At 56.7% G+C, this 22,338-nt stretch overlaps 1 protein-coding gene across 13 annotated transcripts in view; it reads left to right on the top strand.

Annotated features, from left to right (window-relative positions):
- The window catches only part of MAPK8IP3 (mitogen-activated protein kinase 8 interacting protein 3), a 41,738-nt gene that overhangs the window by 5,371 nt on the left and 14,029 nt on the right, over window positions 1–22,338 (top strand). For 4 of the 13 annotated variants that reach the window (XM_043455240.1, XM_043455239.1, XM_043455236.1 and 1 more), the window contains exons 2-9: window positions 7,910–8,030; window positions 10,585–10,655; window positions 10,837–10,928; window positions 13,356–13,379; window positions 15,346–15,490; window positions 18,443–18,686; window positions 18,847–18,949; window positions 19,168–19,286. In XM_043455240.1, the coding sequence (XP_043311175.1) occupies window positions 7,910–8,030; window positions 10,585–10,655; window positions 10,837–10,928; window positions 13,356–13,379; window positions 15,346–15,490; window positions 18,443–18,686; window positions 18,847–18,949; window positions 19,168–19,286 (919 nt within the window). Of the gene's footprint in view, window positions 1–7,909; window positions 8,031–10,584; window positions 10,656–10,836; window positions 10,929–13,355; window positions 13,380–15,345; window positions 15,491–16,527; window positions 16,649–18,442; window positions 18,687–18,846; window positions 18,950–19,167; window positions 19,287–22,338 lie in introns of those variants that run through there. The other 9 variants (XM_043455241.1, XM_043455238.1, XM_043455244.1 and 6 more) reach the window with 8 other exon arrangements.

The following is a 22,338-nucleotide window of genomic DNA, read 5'->3' as shown; positions in this document are numbered from 1 at the left end:
CAAACGGAATCCTGCAGTATGTGTTCTTGTCTGGACAGACTTCTCTCACGGGCGTAACAACGTGAGGTTCACCCGGGTTGTGGTCCTTCTTTCATTTGTCCCGTCCTTGCCAAGTACAGCCCGCTGTGGGGTGTCGATCAGTCCCCTCTGGAAGACGGGCAGGAGAACTGAGCGGTTAGAATGCGCTAGTAGCTGGCAGGGTGTCCCAGGAGGGTGTCCCTTTCACCAGGGCAGGGAAGGCTCACCCCCCATGGAAGGAAACATTCGCCAACACCCAGAGCCGTGCAGTCATAAGTCAGTGACCTTTGCTGAGCCCCTCATGGTCGAGAGCTTTGGGAGCACCAGGTTTGGCAGAGCACGGCTCCAGCGGCAGCTTGTGAGACAGGGTCAGGGCGCTTGGATTTTGATCTTCAGCAGCAGTGGGCCCCCAGCCCTGCCTCTGCTCCAGCGCCCTGGAGGCCCTCCTTCCGCTCAGCTGCAGCTGGGGCTCCTCCCCCTTGACCCCGTGCAGCCCCTTACAGCCCCCTCCCCCAGCAAATTGGACCCAGATCCGGGCGGGTCTCCCAGCGTGAGACCTCGGGCTTGTAGTGAGCACTTCCGGACACAAGACCGCGTCCTTCGGTCTGTCCCGTTGGGCTGAGTGAGAGGGAGGTAAAAGCCGAGCAGGTTAGGAAGTTGCAGTTTGTGTAAACTGCTCAGAACGCTTCAGAGAGCACAACATACTGGAGAGGAACTTCTCCCCGGGAAGTTTCTCCCAGGCCCAGACACTTAGTTTTCATCTTATCTTCCTTTTCATTTCCTTCTTCTGGTACCAACCATGTCATATATAGTAAAGAAATGGAATATGGATTTCAACATGTAAAGTATGTATTAGTATTTAACATAAAATACTTAAATAAGTATATAATGTGTTAAAGTGTTGTAGATTTCACACACACACACACATCTTTCCTGTCTGTCTTACCAGCTCTTGAAAATCTGTGTGAATTAAACCAATGCCATTTGTTGGGATTCCTCTCAGGCAGATGCTGACCCAGTGGTCCCTTTAGCCTCAATGAAGAATCTTTGCTTTTTCTGAAAGGAATCCAACCTAGTGCTTGGGTTCCTTTCCACTGGCCTGATAGCAGGGTGCATGCGTGTTAAGTCACCTCAGTCATGTCCAACTCTGTGCAACCCTATGGGCTATAGCCCACCAAACTCCTCTGTCCATAACTCCTCTGCCCATGGGATTATCCTGGCAAGAATACTGGAGTGGGTTGCCACGCCCTCTGCCAGGGGAGCTTCCGACCCAGGGATCGAATCTGCGTCTCTTATGTCTCCCGTATTAGCAGGCAGGTTCTTTACCACCGGCGCCACCTGGGAAGCCCAGCCTGATTGCAGACGTGTATCTGAAGCTTGAATGCAGACGTGCCCTCCCTCCCTCTCTCCCACCCGCCCACACTGCATTTTAGACGCAAATGGTAGCAGTGGAGGGATATGGGAAGAAAGCCTGGGAAAAACCTCTGAGGTGTGAGGTCTCACAAGTTCATCACGTCAGTGAGCATCCGGTAAATACTAGATTGTGACAGAAGTCGCTGACAGCAGTGGGCACTCGCCGTTGTCTGGAGAGGGGTCTCCCCCGGCACAGAGCCTGCACTGCTCTGCCTGCCTGAGATCAGACACCCCAGAAGAGGCTTTATCTTTTGGAAGTGCACTCTGCACCTCACCCTCAGGAAGGAATTACATGCAAAAGAACAAAATCTTTGATTCCTGTTGAGTATATTTCAATTCAGTCAGAATTGGATTATCTCCTGTGTGTGACCCTGGCCTAAAGGACATATATAAGAGGGAAGGATTGGAGTTAATGTCTTAATTTACTTTGCCTTTAAGTAAAATAACCCTCTGTTGTGAATGTTACCAGAATTCTAATGACCGTGCTACAAGGAGTGATTGCCTAGTAATGTCTCTCGTGTTCTGAAATTGGGGGTGCTGGCTTCTGTTGTCTTAATTTTGTATTTGACATGAGCAGTCAGTTTACTCCTTAAGTTGGATTTTATGTATAGACTGGGAAAAATGCTCTCGACCCATGGGACACTGAGAAAAGCTTCCTTGATTCCTGGATTTTACAAGAGCCCACACCCTCAGATTACTTCAGTATGTACCTTGAAATTCACCAAAAAGCAAATTCCAAAAACTAAAGCTTAATTTAATTTTAAAACAGAGCCATTTTTTTTTTTAGTGGGAGGGAGGGGAAAGTATATCTTAGAAACAAAAGCTGCAAAGGGAATTGAGTGGTAAATTGGTATTTAGACGTGGGAATCAGGGGTTTCCCAGCTCAGCATTCCAGGTTAAATCACCCTGATGCCTTTTCCTCAACTGTCTGTTGTTCGTCGTTGCTCTTTGGGGCCAAAAGATTTCTTATGAGATGTTTTTGAACCTCTGTGTGTTACTAGGTGCTAAGTGACACTTGGAATAGTCTTGGTTGGACAGATGACATTTCCAAACAAACTCAGATCTGTGCTGCGTGTAATTGACACATGTCATTGGTGTGTGTCTTTTTCACTTGGCTCTGGCCAAGCCTTCTGGGGGTGTCCCGAGGACATGCCATGTGTGAACCATGTCTCAGACGAGAGATTCATTCTCTTTCACCATCCAGCACCAGGCCGACCCACTCAACCCAAATGCTGTCAATTAAGACTTTTATTCCTCTCATTCCCATTCATATTGGATAAATTGAAATGGCCATATTCAATAAATGGAAAAATGTTTAGCTTTCTTACGGAAGACTTGTTTATAGAACTAACTTACCCTGTGCCCCACCCCTGAAAATTCTTGACTCTCTTAAATCTTAAGCAAATGATCTAGGACTTCCCAGATGGTCCAGTGGCTAAGACTCCGAGCTCTCAATGCAGGGGGCCTGGGTTCGATTCCTGCTTAGGGAACTAGCCTCCGAATGCTGCAACTAAAGATCCTGTGTGCTGCAACTGAGACCCAGTTCTGCCAAATAAATAAATATTTTTTTAAAATAAATGATCTGTAAATACAAATATGTTCTGCTTCCTTGAAAACATCTATTGAATCTTTGTGACTTTAACCCAGTTAACAGAGTTCCCTCCTGACCCCTTGCCCCGTCTCCCCCAGCTGCTATCTCCTTTCCTCACTCACTTCACCCCCAGCCTCGAAGCCCCTGCTTCATTCCACCAATTGCTTCTCATTTGTCTTACTTCATCCCAAGTCTAGCCCTGAGGGTTGCTCACACAAAGCAAAGATTGAATAGCTGCACCAAGAGACTTCCCTGGTGGTCCACTGGCTAAGACTCCCCGCTCCCGATGCAGGGGCCCAGGCTTGATCCCCCGTCAGGGAACCAGATGCCACAACTAAAGATCCTGCATACAGAGATGAAGATCGAAGAGCCCGTGTGCCACACCCAGCGCAGCCAGATAAATAAAAATCAATGTTTTAAAAATCAGTAAAATAAATAAAACGATCTATAAATAAAAGTATGTTCTGCTTCCTTGAGAACACCTATTGCACTTTTTGTGACTTTGACCCCGTTAGTAGAGTTCCTTCCTGACCCCTCTCCCCGCCTCCCCTAGCTGCCTCCGCTCATTCTAGAGAACTGTGATTTTCAACCACTTGTCCACACTCACTTCACCATCAGCCTCAAAGCCCCTACTTTATCCCACCAGCTGCACCCCATTTGTCCAGGGGATTCTTACTTCATCCCAAGTCTCATCCCGAGCGGTTCCTCATACAAAGTAAAGACTCAGTACCTGTTTAGTCTTGGCCAGGCACTAGTCCTTCACATTATTTATCCCTCATAATATTTGACGAAGGTGATGTTGAATCTTCCGTTTCAGTTAAAGAGATAGCTTGCCTCTTCATTAACTAAAATTACTGTAATAATGTAAGAGTTTTTTCAGAAGAAGAAAGAGGACATCTTTCAAGCTTAGAGCAGCATGTTGTGTGTGTGATGCTTTCGTGGACGCAGAGCCCCCGAGGTGCCCCTAGTCAGCTCTGTCTGGTTCCAGGCTGACCTCCAAGGCAGTGGGCAAGGAATGGCTCCTCCACAATGCCAAGTGTGGTGGTTGTCGACCCGCCAAGGGCCTTCAGCGTCCCGGTGCTGGCCCAGCCCAGCAGAGAGGCCGAGGGCTGGCCCTCTAGTCGGTAGAGGTCCCCCGGGGGTTTCTCGGGGCTTCTCATTCATCTGGGGAGATGCTGCCACCCGATGGTGATCGAGAAGCGGATGAGCTGATTTATGGCGTGACCAGGCCTCTGGGGGCTGTCAATCTGCATTGGATTTTTTTCTCTCAAATATTTTGTTTTAAATCAAGAACTATTCAATCAAACACTTACTGAGCTTCCCTGGTAGCTGGTAAACAATGCAGGAGGCTCAGGTTCTATTCCTGGGTCAGGGAGAGCCCCTGGAGAAGGGGTAGGCCACCCACTCCAGTATTCTTGGGCTTCCCTGGTGGCTCAGCTGGTAAAGAATCCGCCCGCAATGGGGGAGACCTGGGTTCAACCCCTGGGTTGGGAAGATCCCCTGGAGAAGGGAACGGCTACCCACTCCAGTATTCTGGCCTGGGTCGCAGAGTCAGACACAACTGAGCAGCTTTCACTCACTCATCAACTTTTCAGGCAATAATACTAGAGCAGGTGGCCACTTCCTCCTCCGGAGGATCTTCCTGACCCAGGAATCAAACCTGTGTCTCTTGTGTGGCCCGGTTGGCAGGTCAATCCTTTACTACCAGTTCCACCCGTGGACTGAGGAGCCTGGCAGACTACAGTTCATGGGGTTGCGAGAGTCAGACACGACTCGGCGACTAAACCACCACCAGCACCACCTGGGAAGCCCCTCTGTGTTGGGTTTTAGTGATCACCTATCAGGACAGATCTAGAAACATCTCACTGACCCTCTTAACAATCTGGTTTCTCTTAAATCGTCTTTTGCTTCAAAATCTTTTTAGCTGACTGTCAACTATGAAATGCAGGTAACAAGATGCGATACAGGTGGAATTGTAGGGAAATGATTGGCACACAGAGTGCTCTTCTTTGTGTAAAACCTTGGTGTTCCAATTTGGACGCAGGACCGGCGCTGTTTACAGGGAGGGAGAATTTCCCTCTTCCCGCCTCCCCCCTTCCTGCTGCCCCATCCCACCGCTCTTCACTGGCTCAGGGTGAGATTTCCCTTCCTCCCAAGTCCAGCCCTGAGCATTTTGTCGTGAAAAGCAAGGACCCCTTCCTGAGGACCAAAGAACTGATGCTTTCTGGCAGGTAAAATGCTGATTCAAAAAATGCGTGCTAAGTCGCTTCATTTGTGTCCGAATCAAAAAATAAACACAGTAAATGCAAGGACTTCCCTTATGGTCCAGTGGCTAAAACTCTGTGCTCCCAGTACAGGGTCCCAGGTTCCATCCCTCGTTGGGGAATTAGATCCCATATGCGGCAACTAAGATCGAAGATGCCTCGAATACCCAAATGAGATGCAGCACAGCCAAATTAATAAGTATATAAATAAATAAATAAGTGATTGAGGATGACTCTCCATTTAATCAAGAAGGATTATTCCCACAAGTGGGAATAACCAAGAAAGTAGTGATAAGGAAGACTGAAGAAGTGGACTGTATATTATCCATTAAAAGATGCTATAACACTGCAAGTTTAAGGAAACCTTTGGTTACTGGATCAGACATAGACTGAAATAGTCTTAGAATCTAGCAGATGACAAAGTACCCCTCAAAGCCTTAAAGAAAGGGTAAATTATTAAGTAAATGGTGCAGAAGTAAGTGAACTTCTATACTGCACACAAAGTACATCCTGGGAAAAATACTTGCAGCATAGAAGACAAATTGTTGAATGGATCTAATAGGTCCTTACAAATTGTAAGTAAGGGCCTGTAGCAGAAAGTTGGACAGAGGACATGATGAGCTGTGGACAGAGGGTGGGCTACAATCCACGGGGTGGCAATAGTCAGACACGACTAAGCGACTAAACCATCAGCAAAGCAACCTGAAAGTCCAGCAAGAGGCAACGCTAGTTGTGTAGACTCTGCCCTGCACACACTCACCCTCAGGGGAACATACATACAGCTGTCAGAAGTGGGAATGGCAGATGACCGCTCTTAGTGTGGAACGACATGCCAGCATAAACGAGGGAGTGAGCCAGGTCCAGATACCGTGTACAAAATGACGGCCCGTCCAACACAGACACGCACACGGGAGTCTGGAAGAATGTCTCCCTGTTTTATCTGATGCTGTCTGGATGCTAGAATTTGGTTTTGTTGTTTAATCATTGATAGCACAGCAGAACTATGTGTTTTTTTTAAAAAGTTCATTTAACACTCTCATATGATTTTTCTATAAAAGTATATGTTTATATCACTTTTTAGTAATAAGAATTAAAATTACCCAATTTAAAAAACTTATTTACCAGTCAGTTAATGGCATGTCTGTTCTTCATATGCTGGTCATGACCACAGTCATTCAAAACCGCTTATTGTAGTTTTTCATGCAGCTGCACCATTTGTGTGCGTTTTCATGGCAGCGGGTATATTCTTCATCATTTACTTCACTTAAGTTGCATGTGATGTCACCAGTGCAGATTTTCCTTCTCACTGCCTTCCCCGGTCCTGCCCTCTTTGTCACTGCTCTGGGTGAGGCATCCTTCGGGCAGGAGCCCCAGTGCTTTTCAGCACAAGACCTCTGCAAAGCTGCTGTGGGGAGAAGCGTCTCTGGGGCCCCGAGTGGGGCTGAGGGGCTGAGTGCACGTGTTACGGGAAATACGGCTGTGGCCACCGTGAATTCATCAACTCCCCCAGACACCTGAAACCTGGAACCCACAAGCTGCTTCACATTCCCATCCCCTGAAGCCTCTTGACGTCCTCAGAACCCAGCTGACGTGTGTGCTTCCTACAAATGAAATTTGTTACTAATATTTCCATTTTCCATGTAGTAAAATTGAGGTTTTAACAGCTCCCATCAGGGCTGTGGCCGGGCTATGTGTCCTGGGGGGCCCCACCTGGTCCATCCCCCGGGACCAGAGCCTGCCTTCACCCCGGGCTGTCAGAGTTAAGCTCAGTCTCCTCCTAAGAACATTTAGGATTTTCTTTTCCTTTGTGAAGTGCTTTCTTCTCACTTGATCCGGGGATAATCTTGCTCAGAAAATTACCACGTAAGGTGCAGGTTCCAAATCCAGACCAACAGCCCCTCTCCCCGTTTTTAAAAGAATCAGCAGCGCTGAGGGCTGCTAATTATTCCACAAATGATGGCATCCTGAGCTGAGCAGTGACCGAGATACATGTTAGGAGGGCAGTACACCTGGCCTCTTTTAGATGCTCTGGATTGAAAGGAATCAGTTCAGTCTTTTGCACAAGGACCAGCTACATCATTTGTGGGGCTCAGTGTCAAACTGGAAGTACAGGCCTCTTGTTTAAAAACTATTAAGAGGGGCTTCCCTGATGGTCCAAGGGCTAAGACTCCGTGCTCCCAATGCAGGGGGCCCCTGTTCGATCCCTGGTTAGGGAACTAGATCTCACATGCTGCAATTAAAGATCTTGCATGCCACAAATAAGACTCAGTGCAGCCAAATAAAAAATTTTTGGTTTTTGTTTTTAATTGTTTTTAAAAAATCAAAAATAAAAACTATTAAGAATTTCAAGGTCAAAGTGAGCGTATGAGCGTGTGGGCTCTTCCGGCTTCAGGGCCCCGAGTGACTTCCCAGGCAGCTGGTCAGAAGGCCGTGGTGTCCACTCTTGGGGAGCTGTCTGGCCCTCCCCTCCCCCAGGGCCGCTGAGGGCGGTGGACGGAAGGAAAGGGACTCTGGGGTGGGGGGCCCACATTTCGAGTCCAAGCCCTTCCCCTTCTGAGGGGCCGATGTCATCTGACCCGCCCACGTTTACGACCCCTGCTATTTCTCTTCCTTGCACGTATAGAAATTTATCGAATTTGAAGATGCCTTGGAACAAGAGAAGAAAGAGCTGCAAATCCAGGTGGAACACTATGAGTTCCAGGCCCGCCAGCTGGAACTGAAGGCCAAAAACTATGCCGATCAGAGTAAGTCGGAGCCAGAGGGAGGAAATGGTGCTTGAACGCACTGGTTGTCCTCAGCCCTGCCCCGGCTGGGAGGGAGGCTGAGCGATGATAGCCGCACTTCATCTTCATTGTGAGTCCCTCAGTTATTTGTTTTCTCTCTTTACACGGCTGTGTGTCTGTCAATGGCCTCAACTCCTCTGTGGCAATAAAGTATGTAAATAAGGTCCCTCTGATGACAGAGCACGTTTGCTTAATGCTGCAGTCTGGCCCTAAATGCAGCGGTCTGTGATCTCTGTGTGGCCTTTCAGGACAGGCTCCCCAGCGGTGGTTTGGGGCTCCCGTGAGTGCTCCTGGGGATCGGGTATTCCTCTGTGCGCTTGTAGGGACAGTTCCTGGGGAAGGTTTGGCCCAGGAGGATGCTTACAGGAAAACCCTCTCCGTTGCAAGGAGAGGCGAGAAAAGCATTTTGTTTTTAATGAAAAATATTATTTTAGCTTTAGAAGTCATTGTTTAAACTATACTGTCAGGGACTTCCCTGGTGGTCCCGGGGCTAAGACTCTGAGCTCCCAGTGCAGGAGGTCCGGCTTTGATCCCTGACTAGGGAGCTAGATCCCACATGCCGCACCTAACACCCAGCACAGCCAAATAAGCAAATATTAAGGGAAAAAAAACTATACTGTCAAAGTTATAAGGACCCCTGTAATTTCAGGTTTCTGTGATAGAGGTTTGGATGGCTGAGGCCTAGTTTGCTGCCTTACCTCACTACCTTGGATAACAGGTGCCTTCATTCCTCTGAAAAGTTAACATCAAAAAAAAAAAAAAAGATTTGGTGATTGGGTCTATCATATGCCAGACCAAGACATGAAGGCCATTTGCTGAAGCCAGTATCCCACAGGTGCTGTAGGTGAGCGTGTAGGTGACCGGTGGCCACGGCAATGCACACACACACAGACATACACACACACATGCAGACACACACACACAGACACATAGGTGCACAGACACACACATAGACACACATAGACACAGATACAGACAGACACATAGTCACAGACACACAGACAGACATGCAGACAGACAGACACAGACACACACAGACACAGACACAGACAGACACACACACAGACACACACACATACATGCACACACACACAGACATACACACACACATGCAGACAGACACACACACACAGACACACACACACAGACACAGACATACACAGACATACACACACACATGCAGACACACACACACACATGCAGACACACACACATAGACACAGACACACACACAGACACAGACACACACACAGACATATACACACACACATGCAGACACACACACATAGACACAGACACATACGCAGACACACACACACACACATAGACACACACAGACACAGATACAGACAGACACATAGTCACAGACACACAGACAGACATGCAGACACAGACAGACACACACACAGACACATAGACGCACAGACACACACACAGACAGACACAGACACAGATACAGACACATAGTCACAGACACACAGACAGACATGCAGACACAGACACAGACAGACACAGACACGGACAGACACAGATACAGACAGACACATAGACACAGACACACAGACATGTAGAGTCAAACACATAGACACAGACAGACACACACACACGTCTTTGCAGGGCAGGAACAAGCAGGGGCCCGTTTCAGTTTGGCATAGATCCACCCTTTCTGTAACTCCACAGAATCCTTCACGCTCCCTTTGCTTAAAATACTTTCACATATGAAACCTTTTCACCTTTTCTCAGAGAAGGAAATGGCCACCCACTCCAGTACTCTTGCCTGTAGAGTTCCCTGGACAGAGGAGCCAGGCGGGCTACAGTCCATGGGGTTGCAAAGAGTCAGACACGACTGAGCGCACAGGACATCTTTTCTTAGAAGGAAAACACATATAAGTTCCACACCACACTCTGAGTTTTCCATTTGGTCAGCGCCAGGGGTCAGGACCAGGGAAAGGGTGCCCCATCCCGTGCTCTGCACAGAGTTCCGCTAGGCTGCGGCTGGAATGAAGGCCCAGGGGCGCAGGGTGTCTGTGGCCCGGTGGCCCTGGGGTGGCCCTCTAGGCGGTCCGGGCACTCCCAGAGCATGCAGGGGGCCATCCCAGTGCCGCAGCCTGGCGATGGTGTGGTCGTGACCCCGTCTCTCCAGCCCCGGGTCCAAGTGAGGGACACGGTGTGTTCCACCCTGAGTTTTGGACTTTCTTCTGTTGAACGTGTGTCAGAGGCTGCTTACTTCTGAATTCAGCCTCTGTCCACGAACCACCCGCTCACTTCCTGTCCACACTCGCCACAGCTCAGCATGCCCGTGGGTTCCGCCCGTACCTGGGAGCTGCCTGCTGACTGAGGCCTGTGCAAGTCTCCCCCGCTGGCCCTCTCGGAGCAGGATCGAGGGTTTCAGGGCCTGCCTGCTCGTGTCCCCAGGGTGGGCGCCGGACGTGGGTTTGTCTGCAGCCCTCCGCCCCCAGCAGGCCAGCCCGGAGCAGGCTGTGACCTGGAGAGGCGGGTGGCTTGTGTCTTCCAGTTTCCCGGCTGGAGGAGCGGGAGTCGGAGATGAAGAAGGAGTACAATGCGCTGCACCAGCGGCACACAGAGGTGGGTGCTGCCCGGCCTGGCCACCTTCTGTCTTCCCAGGGCGCCCCTGCCGAACCGGCGGGCCGTGGACCCCACGCGGCTGACGCCTGGTCCCTGCACTCTGCCTCCTCCTCTGTCGGAGCCCTGAGAGCAGCAGCCGGGGCAGGCGGGCAGCGCTCACACGGACGTGTCGTCCCCACAGATGATCCAGACCTACGTGGAGCACATCGAGAGGTCCAAGATGCAGCAGGTCGGGGGGAACAGCCAGACGGAGGGCAGCCTGCCAGGGCGGAGGTAGGAGCCAGCTGCACCCCAGCGCCCTGACCCCAGGCTCAGGAAGGGGGTGTCTGATCGGAGCGTGTGGCCTGAGCGGGGCTGTGTGCTGAGGAGGCGCCCAGCGGGGTACGGGGCCACGGGCAGTCACGAGTGCCCGGGGGAACCGCGTGGTTGGTGAATTCGCCTACTCGGGAAAATCTACTTGTAGCCTCAAAACCAGCGCTCAGAGCACTCGGCAGTCACTGCAGGGGTGCGCAGAGCATGAGAGTGTGAGTCACAGGATGCCAGCTGGGGTGGCACCAGGAGACGCTCTGCCCCCAGCGGAGACGCCCGGCCTGGGGCCGGTCAGCAGGAACGGGAGGTGCCCAGCCCTGGCCACGTCCTCTGCGATGTGTTAAAGTTCACCACGTGCTTCTGCACCTCGTCTTCTCTTTTGTGACATAAAGGAAACAGGATCCACCAGGATGGGTGGGGGATGAAGACTCCCTGTGAGATGCGTGTGTGCGTGTTTGCGCTGACTTCGTCAGCCACAACCAGCTCGCATTGAGAGAACTGGCTGTAGGAGTGGGGAGGCCCCTCACCTTCGGGACCAGCAGACACAGCTATGCACCGCGCACCAATTTCATTCGGGGAGCAGAGACTCCTGAAGAGGCCAGGCTCCTGATCCATCTTCAGTCAGGACAGAAGCACACCCCCGTCCCCGGGGAGCACGCGGTCAGAGGTCTCCCAGGCCTTGCCTGTGCGGGGCGGCTCTCAGGCTGCAGGAAGGAGGAGGGGCCTCAGGCTGGGCCCCAGCGCACCCCGCCCCCAATGGAGCTGCCTCTGCAGCTGTGGCCCTTTGTTCCCTCCGTGAACGCCTAAAGCCCCCGGTCCGTCCTGTAAAGGCTCCGTTTCTCAGCGCCCGCCTCCTTGGTGCATGATGTCTGCAATCAAGAAACTTCAGGCCCATCCATGCCGGGCCTGTCAGCCGCTCGCCCGGTGTGGTGGGCACAGCTGTTGAGTCCTCGGATTCGAAACCAAAGTGCAATGTGTCCACAAGGCCTGACAGAGCCTGGCAAGGATGGGCACCAGGACCCCCAGCCTGTGTTCAGATGCTCTCGCTGCTTCTGGTGGTGAGAGGGGCTCCAGCTGCTGAGGATGTTTCCTTTCTGGAAATGCAAGCACCCCAGGAGAGGGTGTCTGGGGTCATTATGTGACCCCGGCTCTGTGAGTTCAGCGAGGGAATACGTACCAGAGTTTGTTCAGATACACAGCCTCTGCAGATGTTGCTTCTGGATCAGGTTTGTCTGAAGGTGGGCAATGTCCATCTCCAGGCTGCTGCTGCCCGATACCACGGATGCCTCACACCTGCTACGAGTCATGGAGGGACTTCCCAAGCGACCGTGCCAAGTGCCAGCCTCGAGTCGGGGGCTCCCTCTGTAGTTCTGGGGCCCCTGTCCTGTCCTCCTGGGTGTGGCCTCACCGTCACCCTCTCCAGGCTCTCGGGCTCTGCTAGATTCCTCCCGAGCAGAGCCCCAGGGAGGAGACCCCTGCCTGCAGAAAGCGGCGTGGGGGCAGTTGCCCATGCCCCCTGTGTCCTGGAGGTGAAGAGGCGCCTTCCTGTGTGTGCTGGGGGGGATGGCCAGAGCAGTGCTTCTGTGGGAAGCTGAGGGCAGGGCCATGCCCATCGCCCTGCCAGCTGGCTGGCCGCATTTGGCATCACCTTCACTGCAGGGCACAGCCTCGCTTGCTCGTGCCTGCGGCAGCCTGTGGAACTGGGCTCTGCTGCCCTGCAGCCCCGCTGGGACCTGGGCTGTGATTGAGAGGTTCCGGGGCCCCGTGTGTGTCTGACAGCCCCTGGCGGACTTGAGGTGAACAGATGTGGCCCCGTGTCCAGACGGCGCCCTGATGAGAGGAGAGGGAGCACCATCCCGCTGGGGCCCGTACGGCAGGTTGAGGGAAGGCCCGCTTTTCTGTGGGGTACACCCCGTCCTGCCGCAACTCTGGATCCCTTGGGGCCCCCCCAGGAGGGCCTCCTCCTTAGCGCTGGCCCCTGAGCCTCAGCCGTTTTCCGCCACCCCTGGCCTGGTGTCATGAACCTGTGTGTCTAGAATAAAACTGATGAGCGTGTTTGAGCCGCGAAAGTGGCAGGTGTGACCGCGTCTGCTGGGGTGTCTGGGGAGGATGCTCGACCCCAACCCTGTCTGAGTGGGCGCCGCCTGCCATCCAAGCCAAGAGGGTGTGTGTCTGTGTGTCCTGTGTCCGTCTGGAGCAGGCGTCTGCACGTCCCACGTCTGTCTGTCCCCGTGAGGCCCATTCCTCTCCATGTGCCCACACGTGCCCCCAGCCCTGACGTCGCCCTCTAATGTTGTCTTCTTGTCTCGCCCCCCACCCCTGCCCCGTGCCGCCCCCACTGTGTGCTGCCCCCGCCGTCTGCCGTCCCACCTGTGTGTCGCCGCCCCGCAGTCCTCGCCAGTCTTGGAGGAGAAGGTAAAGCCCGCGGCCATCCCCAGGCCTCGGGTTGGGGGAGCCTGGACGGCCGCCGGGGTCGCGCATCGATTGGAGGCTCCGAACGCACGTGTACAGGGCCTGCAGCTGAGGAGGGCGGGTGGGTCCCAGAGAAGGGAGCTATGCAGGCTCCACCGGCGCAGCCGGACCTCACGTCCACACCCCAGGAGGCGGCGGGTGCCGGTGGAGACCCTGCGCCCGGCGTCAGGCAGCACAGTGTGGTCGCTTGGCCCAGAGCCGGGGGCATGCCACCAGTGAGCCGCGTGGCCCTCTCAGGCTGGAGCCTTGCGGGTGGACGAGCATCGGCGTCCCCCGGGGAAGCTGTGGGGCTGAAACAGGAGAACGTGGTGGCCAAGCGTCAGACAGGGCTCTGGCTGGCCAGCCAACAGCAATCCCCAGCAAACACTCCCGAGGCTCAGAGGGGAGAGTACGCGGGACTCATCCCTTGTGAGGATTTCCGTCGGGGAGCTGGGCCTGGCCATATACGTGTGTGCACAGAGCCGTGGAGGCGGGTGACAGAGAAGAGTGCAACCTGGGAGGCAGGTGGCCCCTGCTGCCCCTACCATCACGTTGCCCCATGGCACCTGCTCACAGCCTGGCCCGAAGGACCCTGGTGTGCAGCCCCCCGTCAGAGCTGGGCCCGAGGAGAGGAGGCCCCCACACAGGAGCCCCGTGGAGGAGCAGCAACGAGCAGGGGCTGGGAGCCCCAGGGAGGAGCCTGCAGGCCGTGCTGCCTCCCTGGACACCCAGGGCCAGGGCCTGCGGCCAGCAAACAGCCCTGGAGAGTGTTGTGATGGATCCGCGGACCCAGCCTGCCTAGCTTGCTGTCTGAGCTCCTTCTAAGCAATGGCCGAGCCTTGTAGAAAGTGCCATCTGTCTCGGGAGACGAGGGCCAACGGAGGAGGCGCCGAGGATCGTCCGCGGGAGACGTCCAGCCCCCCCAGGCCTCCTCTGGCTCTGTCCCCAACACAAGAGCTCCGGAAGGCACAGCCGGGCCCCTGCAGGGCAGCGTCCTCCTGAGCAGGACAGACAGGCAGGAAGCGGGGACCCCAGCCGTGCCAGCCCCGGAGCCATGGGGGACCCCGGCAGAGACCTCCTGCCCGGACTCGTGCCCCTGGCCGCTCCTCCTGCCTGTCCACCACTTGCACCACCAGGCGCCGTGAAGAAGCCCCCACCTCCCTCCAGACAGCCCAGCCTCTGAACCAGCCCCTGGGGACCCCCGAGGCAGCCTCGCCACCCCACCTCAGCGCCTGTGTGATGGGTCCAGACGCCTGGCCCACTGGGCTCTGAACAGCGTGGACTCCACACCACCCTGGGCCTGGCTCTGTGCCCTTGCCACTAACAGCCTGGAGCGTCTTCCAGGGACTGAACAGCCACAGCAGGTGGCCTGAGCTTCCACCCAGCTTACTGGACATTCCCAGTTTGCCTGCGGAGCTTTAAAAGGAAGAACCACTGGGAGTGAGAAAAAAGCAGAGAGCGCGAGCTCTCTACTCCAGACCCAGGGCTCCTGAGAGCAGTGACGGGACACGCAGCAGGGGAGAAAGGTTGACCCCTCCTGACCCTTGGAGGCAGAAGCTGGGCCGAGGAGAAGCCAGGCGTGCCGCTGGTGAAGCCACAGGGCCGCCGTAGGCCCTGCCGCGCAGGCGTCTGTTTACAGTGGACGCAAAGGAAGGGGTGGTGACGCTGCGACGGGGGATGGAACGAGGGACCACTGCAGAGTGGAGGTGCCCTGGGCGAGTGAGCAGGCTAGTCTGCCTGGCCGCAGTCAGCAGGGTCAGGGGTCTCAGACACCCAGCCCAGACGGTCACAGCCCACGCAGCCCTGGGCGGGGGCGGCGGGGGAAGCAGCCCTGGCTGCACCCTGGACACCCGCACGTCCAGGAGGGGCTTGCAGCCCTGCCTCGGGAGCCCGTCCTCTAACCCCTCCCTGTCCTCTCTCTGCCTTTCAGCAGGAAGGAGCGCCCCACGTCCCTGAGCGTCTTCCCCCTGGCCGACGGCTCGGTACGTGCGCAGATGGGGGGCAAGCCCGCGCCTGCCGGGGACCACTGGCGCCTGAGTGACCTCGGCCAGCTGCAGCTCAGCTCTAGCTACCAGGTTCCGTAGCCGTGCCGCGGAGCGCGGGCGTCGCCCCAGTGTCCAGGGGGGTGTGGTCCGCACGGGTCCCGGCCGCCACGGGATGCTGCCTGCGCCAGGGCGAGCCCAGGGCAGGGCTGAGCACATTGACCATCCCTCACCACACCCCAGACCAGGCTTCTCCCCGCGCGTGGGCCTGGCGTCCGAGGTTTGCGCTCCAGCCAGGAGACGGCCAGAGGCCGGGGGCAGCTTCTCTCCTCTGGGCTGTTCTCCCTGGCCTGCCTGTGCCAATGACCTCTGGACACAAGCTTGAGAAGGTGGACATCTGGGCTGCCCAGCTTACTGAGCGCCCCCCGGGGATCCCGCAAGGCCAAGGGCAGGCACTTGTGCAGGGCTCCCCTGGCACTGTCTGCCCATCTTGGTCTATGGGCTGCATCAGCCTGGAGAAAGCAGGCCGCGGCCCCCCTGCCCGTGAGGAGGCCACCTTGGGGGAGACGAGGCCGCCCTGGGTCTGGTGATGCCCTGCGCAGGCCGTCAGGGGGTGCCCGTGGGCGGCAGAGCCCTTGGCCTCCGGGTTGGGGGACGGGCCCGGGCCCAGGCCTTCCTGTAGCTTACCCCGGCCTTGCAGCACCCGGCTGGGCTGCAGGAGGCTGCCAGCCACCAGCTGCGTTGGAAAATGACCCCACTCTCTCTGCGTTTGTTCTGCGGAGTGAGCCTTGCGCCCTCCAGTCACTGAGGGTCCCGCTGGCAAGTGGGGTCTGGGCAGAAGGGCTCCCTGGGGCTCCTGCTGGGCAGGTGAGCCTCAGAGCTGCAGGGTGGGGGGCCTCCCGGACGGCCCCCCATGTCCTCACCACGTCTCTCCTCCTGCGTTGTCTGAAATCGTCCTCTCTTAATAAACCATAGTCTTTTATGTTTTAGTTCATAGGTGTGTTTTGTTTGATTTCCTTTAACAATTACTTTTAAGTTCCTTTTATTTTATGCTGTAGGTTTTCAGGTTTTCCTAATTTTTTAATTTGCTTTGTTGTTTTGTTTTGTTTTTTGTTTTTATGTACTGTACTTTCAGTGTTTTAACCAAACAGTTGTGGCTCCTCATGGGAGGCACGGCCGCTGGGATGTGGGTTCTTTGCATTTGGAGGCCACTGCTGCACGTTGGTGTTAGAGGTTGGCAGGTTTCTTTAGGTAAGTGGTGGCCAGGGGAAGTGTCCTGTGGGTAAGCGGTGGCCTATTGTAGGGCGACGGACAGCTCGGGGAGCCAGGGAGGCCTGGTGATGCCGCCTTGCCCCGCAGCGATCTCCAGGGTCAGGAGGCCCAGGGAGCAAAAGCGTTCAAGTCACAGACAGGCAGGGCGCATGGCCGTCGAGTCAGGTGGTCAGGAAATGTGTGCTTCCATGTGGCGTGGGCTCACGTGGTGCCCCGTCCTTGTGAAATCCCGGGGCAGCAGCCTCACGCACTGCCCTCCTCAGGCACCAGCAGGAACCCTCCCCATGGGTCACCCGGGCGCCTCTGTCGCGTAGGCAGACAGTGCACACGGGACCATCACAGAGGCCTGCAACATGCACGGTGCTGTGAGGAGGAAGGGGTTTGTCCTTTACAAATTGGCCCTAGCCTGCAGAGCCCAAACCCAAATCAAAAGTGTTTGCAGGCGACCTCTCACCGCGGCCCACTGGCAACGCGGCCAAGTGTGATCAGCTGGGGGGCCGTCCTGTGCCCTGTGGGGTGTGGTGGGCACCCCACCTCCACCCACCCCCAGCTCTGGCTCTGGCCACCACAAGTGTCTCCGGACACCACCAGGTGTCCCCTGGGGACACAGCCGCCGGGGTGGAAGCCCCTCCTAGCGGTGACGCAGATGTGCGCCTCCTGGTGGAGGCGCCTCAGCCCAGGAGGGGTGGCACCCGGGGTGACCAGGCTGCTCGGGGCAAGGCAGATCTCAGAAGTTCCCAACCAGCTCTGACCCCCGGTCACCTGGAGGCAGCCCCAGGAGCCCAGTCAGCCCTGCCTAGTTACAGGCCGGAGTCCCAGCTTCCCTCCAGCTTCATGGAGAAGGCCGCACGCCCACCATCAGGTCCTCTGGGAGCACCAGGGGGAACGTGTGCCTGGAGGGGCCTCTGCGGCTGTCCCCCGCCCTGAGACTGTGCCCCTTCTGTGCACAGGCGAGAGACTGTGGGGTCCCGGGCTCAGCTCACAGAAGATCAGGGGCCACTGCTGTTGAGGTTCCCCAGGAAAGACGGATGGAGGGGAGCACAGTATTCAGACAGCGTGTTCTGTCTCCAGGGAGATCCTTAAGGTTGACAGTCGATGGCAGTTTTGACTAATCTGATCTTTTTGTACTCCTGAAATATTTGGGGGACATCCCATTCTGTGGAAGTTGGGTTTCAACTTGTTTGCATTTGCACAGGTGTCGAAGGCAAACTTTGGTTCAGCTGGGTCGTGGAGGTTAAGTGAAGCCCATCCCCTGGTGTCTCTTTGTTGGGGAGGGGCCAGCGCTGGCAGGATCGGGGCGTCACAGCCCCTGACTGTGGCCAGGGAAAGAGGGGTCTGCCCTCGAGGGCCTTGCAGAGGAGCGGTAACTTTGTCAGAAGGCACGCTGGCCTCCGCAGCCCCCTCCCCAGCTGGGGGGCCTCTGCCCTGCCCCGGGCTGTGGCTTAGCTCTGTCTACCCTCTGGCTGCAAGGGGTCACTGGCCCTGTCCACATAACTTCATGTCAGGCCTGGGGAAACCTTTTAAATAAGCTGTAGCTGCCCCTGGAGAGGCAGAGGCTGCAGCCGGACGAGCCGAGTGACAGGAGGAATCAGCCCGGAGGGAGAGAAGTGTCCCCCTGTCTCGTTCGCTCCAGCCCCAAGTGCTGTGTTACTGCAGCTGAGTGGCAAAGACCCCAAGTGAGGGGGCCTCGAGGCAGGGGACGATACCCGCCCGCCCGGCCTCCCGGGGGCGAGGCCCGCGCCTCAAGCTCCCTCTCCCTGTGTTTGGCCCCAGTGTCCGCAGGACGAGATGTCCGAGTCGGGCCAGTCCTCAGCGGCGGCCACGCCCAGCACCACAGGGACCAAGTCCAACACGCCCACGTCCTCTGTGCCCTCGGCCGCGGTCACGCCCCTCAGCGAGGGCCCGCAGCCGCTGGGCGACCACGGCGGCTCCAGGAACAGCAAGCGGGCGCGGGAGAAGCGCAACAGCCGCAACATGGAGGTGCAGGTCACACAGGAGATGCGCAACGTCAGCATAGGTACCGCGCCCGGCCCCCGGCCCCCCAGAAGGACCCTCCCCTGACCCTCCCGCCCACGCTGGCCTGGCCTGGGGTCTCCGGAGAAGGGGGCCCCAGGGCAGCCACAGGAGGTGCCAGGAGCCCCCGGCCACCCCAACCCAGGCTCCACTGTGTCCGCCAGGCATGGGCAGCAGTGACGAGTGGTCCGATGTCCAGGACATCATCGACTCCACCCCAGAGCTGGACATGGGCCGGGAGCCCCGCCTGGACCGCACAGGCAGCAGGTGCTCGCTGGGCCCAGAGCCCGTGCTGGGGGTTGGTGCCCCCAAGGGAGGTGCCCGCAGCCCCTCGGAAGGGAGGAACGCCTGGGGCGCTGACCCAGCACCTGCCACGCCCACCCCTGCGCCGGCAGTGCCAGCGTCATGGCCCCGCAGGGGCGTCTCCACACCCCGCCTGGCGGTGCTGCCCGCTCACTGGCCTCCATCACCGCATGTCCTCACAGCCCGACCCAGGGAATCGTGAACAAGGCTTTCGGCATCAACACCGACTCCCTGTACCACGAGCTGTCGACGGCAGGCTCCGAGGTCATCGGAGACGTGGATGAAGGGGCCGACCTGCTAGGTAACACATCTGTCCCCGGGCCTGCTGTGGGTGCTCTTGTTTGTGATGAGGGCGGAGTCTCTGTGAGCCAGGAAGTTCTTTGTACCAGCTGTAAATGTGGAGTGTGCCGCCCTGCGGGGTTTGCAGTGCTCACGGAGTTGAGCCACTAATTGTAGACAACACCGTCACCCCAAGAACAGTCCTGTCCCCGGGAGTCCTCAGCGGCCCCTGCGCCGAGCCCCTCCCACCTTCAGGAGATATTCTGGGAGGGTGGCCGTTGTCAGCTTTTCCAGTTCTCAAGGAATGTGCCCAGGCAGTCAGCACCCTCCACGAGTCTGAGATGGTGCAGAGAGAGCCCGTGTAGCCCAGAGGCCAGGCTGGGGCCCTCAGGGCAGTGGTGGCAAGTCCCACAGTCTCCCAGGTTCCGCCCCACCCTCAGACCCGGCTTGGGTCCAGAGCGGAGCCTGGAGAGGCGGCCTCGTCCCTGAAGCGTCCATCCCACTCCGAGCCAGCGAGGCAGGCGTCGGGGCTGTGGTCCCCGGGGGTGGGGAAGGTCCTCTCATTTCTCCTCGGGCTGGGGCAGCAGCTGGAGCCAGCACAGCTGCTCCCTCTGGCCGTGGGGGCCAATGGGCTGGTAGCAATCCTCCAGCGGCATCTGAGAGCCCTGCCTTCTGACGTGTGATGGTGTTTGACCAGCTGCTGCCCGAGCAGGCAGGGCTGTCCAGCATCCCGGAGTTTTTGTTGTCAGTCCTGCTGCTGCTGTCTCTCCCCCAACAGACACACCCACGGGCACTCGGGGCATCTCCACAGCGGGTCCCCAGGTGGACAGCGCTGCCCGGCCGGCCTGCCAGTTGACCACACCACTGGGCCTGACCTGCAGGTGAAGGGGGCCCGGCTGGCGTTTTCAGGCAGCACAGCCCCGCCTTCTCTGTCTAGTGGTTCCCAGGAGCCGACTCTTACTCGGGGCGGGCACCAGAGGTTCAGCAGCAGCACGGCTTGTGCCTAGCTGTGGATGCACAGTTGTGTGTATCGGGGTGTGGTGAAACACAGCACGCGAAGCGCTGCACCGTCTCAGCTGTCAGGCGCATGTTGCAGGGCTGGGGAGTACGTTCACACTCTGCAGGAAGGCTGAAAGCGTCCCCTCCAAGATTAGGGATAAGAGAAGGATGCTCGCTCTGGGCAATAAGTATATTTAATGGAATCTTTCTTGTAAGCATTATATAAAAATACATATTTTTAAATGTACAAAACTATTAGTACTCAAAAAAAATCTACTAATTAGGAACAATCACCTTTAATATTTTGACATCCTTCTACTCTTTTTTTTACATATTTCAGCTAATATCATATAAATTTAATTTTTAGGCATTTTTCTCATTTTTGGAAAAAGGGTATATGCTGGTAGTAATGTTAAATAATTATCATACCCTGCCGAGAAGAGAGTAAACACCAAAGCAGCCCCCCACCCCCGCCGTGTCGTGATGAGAGATCGCCTCACCAGCACGTGCACCCAGGGTGTGGGGCGGCCACTTACGTCCGGCCTGTTCTCTGTGGCTGATTGTAACATTCCCCTGAATGACTAAGACTTATCTTACCTTCACATGACTGCAAGTGACCTGATGGGTCCCACCTTGGTTCTAAATTGTGTGCTCAACTTCCGCTGTCATAGCCACTTGCAGGCTTAGGTCTTTGCCCGAGTGTCCAGTGATGTCTTCAGGAGAGGTTTCTAGACGTGGGCCCCCCGGGACAGCTGTGGACTCGTGGGGACAGGCGGCAGGCCGGCGTGCCTGGGAGGGGGCACCTGGATCCAGCTGTGGTCACTGGAGGGAGCGCCCTCCCGCCGGGGAGGCTGCGAGGGGCTGGCAGAGCTTTCAGAGCAGGGCCCGGCGTGCTCGGGGACTGTGCAGGCTCAGGACAGTGCGCGCTTCCCTGTCAGGGGCAGAGGCCCGCTCCCGGCCACACTGATGGCGGAGCTCTCAGGGACGACGCGGGGCCCCGCGCCTCATGCCTTTCCCCTTTGGGTCATGTGGCAAGATTCCTGCACTCACCACGGTCCTTACGAGAAGAGGGACGCCAGCATGCTCTGCACGGCCGCCGTCGACCCCTCACACTGCTGGTGGCCCATGTCCCAGATGAGGAAACCAGGGTCACAAGGGTGAGGTAGGCAGAGCCAGGGCTTGACCTCACACCCAGCCCAGGCAGCGGCCCTGCCCCGACCAACAGCTTTACGGAGGTGGGCTTTCCACGCCACACGATCTACCCACCTTCAGCATGAGTTTGGATCTGTGAACTCCTCACCATGTGACTTCTGAACACTTTTCCTGCCCCCCCAAAACAGGCAGCGGTCCCTGCCACATCCCCCGGCCCTGCGCCAGTGTTCTACTTCCCGTCTGCAGACGCGCCTTCCTGGGCATTTCATGTCAGTGCATCTGGCCGCCTTCATTTAGCAGAATGCCTTTGAGCCTCATCCGCGTAGGAGCATGTCAGGATCTCATTCCTTTTTTGCTGCTGAATAGCGTTCCAGTGTGTGGACAGACCATACTTCATGTCTCCGTTCAGCCACCGAGGGGCATTTGGGTCGTCTCCCTTTTGGCTGTCGGGACTGAGGCTTCTGCCTCACTTGTGGTGCCTCCCCTGGTTCTTAGAGATCACTGGAGCTCACAGGCCTCCTCGCTACCTGGCGGCACTAGGTGGCCTGCCGGTGTCGATCCCTCGCGCTGGCCAGGTCTCCTGCCCCACAGCCCCAGGCTGCAGAGCTGGCCCCTCCCAGCTGCTCCCACGGCTGCAGACCTGCCCGCCACGCCGTGCCCACAGCTGCCGCGCCCACGGTGGGTCCACTCTCGCTGTGTGGCCGTCCCTGCCCTCCCACCTCGGCGCCCCTGGGGCTGGCAGATGCTGTGGTGCTTGGCCACCTCCTGTGGTTCAGGCGGCACCGCCCTGGATGTCACTCCCTGTAAACCGCACACCAGTGAGTGTTACCTGGAACCACAGGACTGAAGCAGTAGGTGAAGGTGGGTCACCGGCTCCCAGTGTGATGCACACAGGGCTCCTGGGGCTGGTTGCCTGGAGCGGG

Source organism: Cervus canadensis, chromosome 32 (assembly GCF_019320065.1).
Source record: "Cervus canadensis isolate Bull #8, Minnesota chromosome 32, ASM1932006v1, whole genome shotgun sequence".
NCBI lineage: Eukaryota > Metazoa > Chordata > Mammalia > Artiodactyla > Cervidae > Cervus > Cervus canadensis.
Note: the sequence above shows the minus strand (reverse complement) of the source record. Positions and strands in the feature narration are given on the sequence as shown.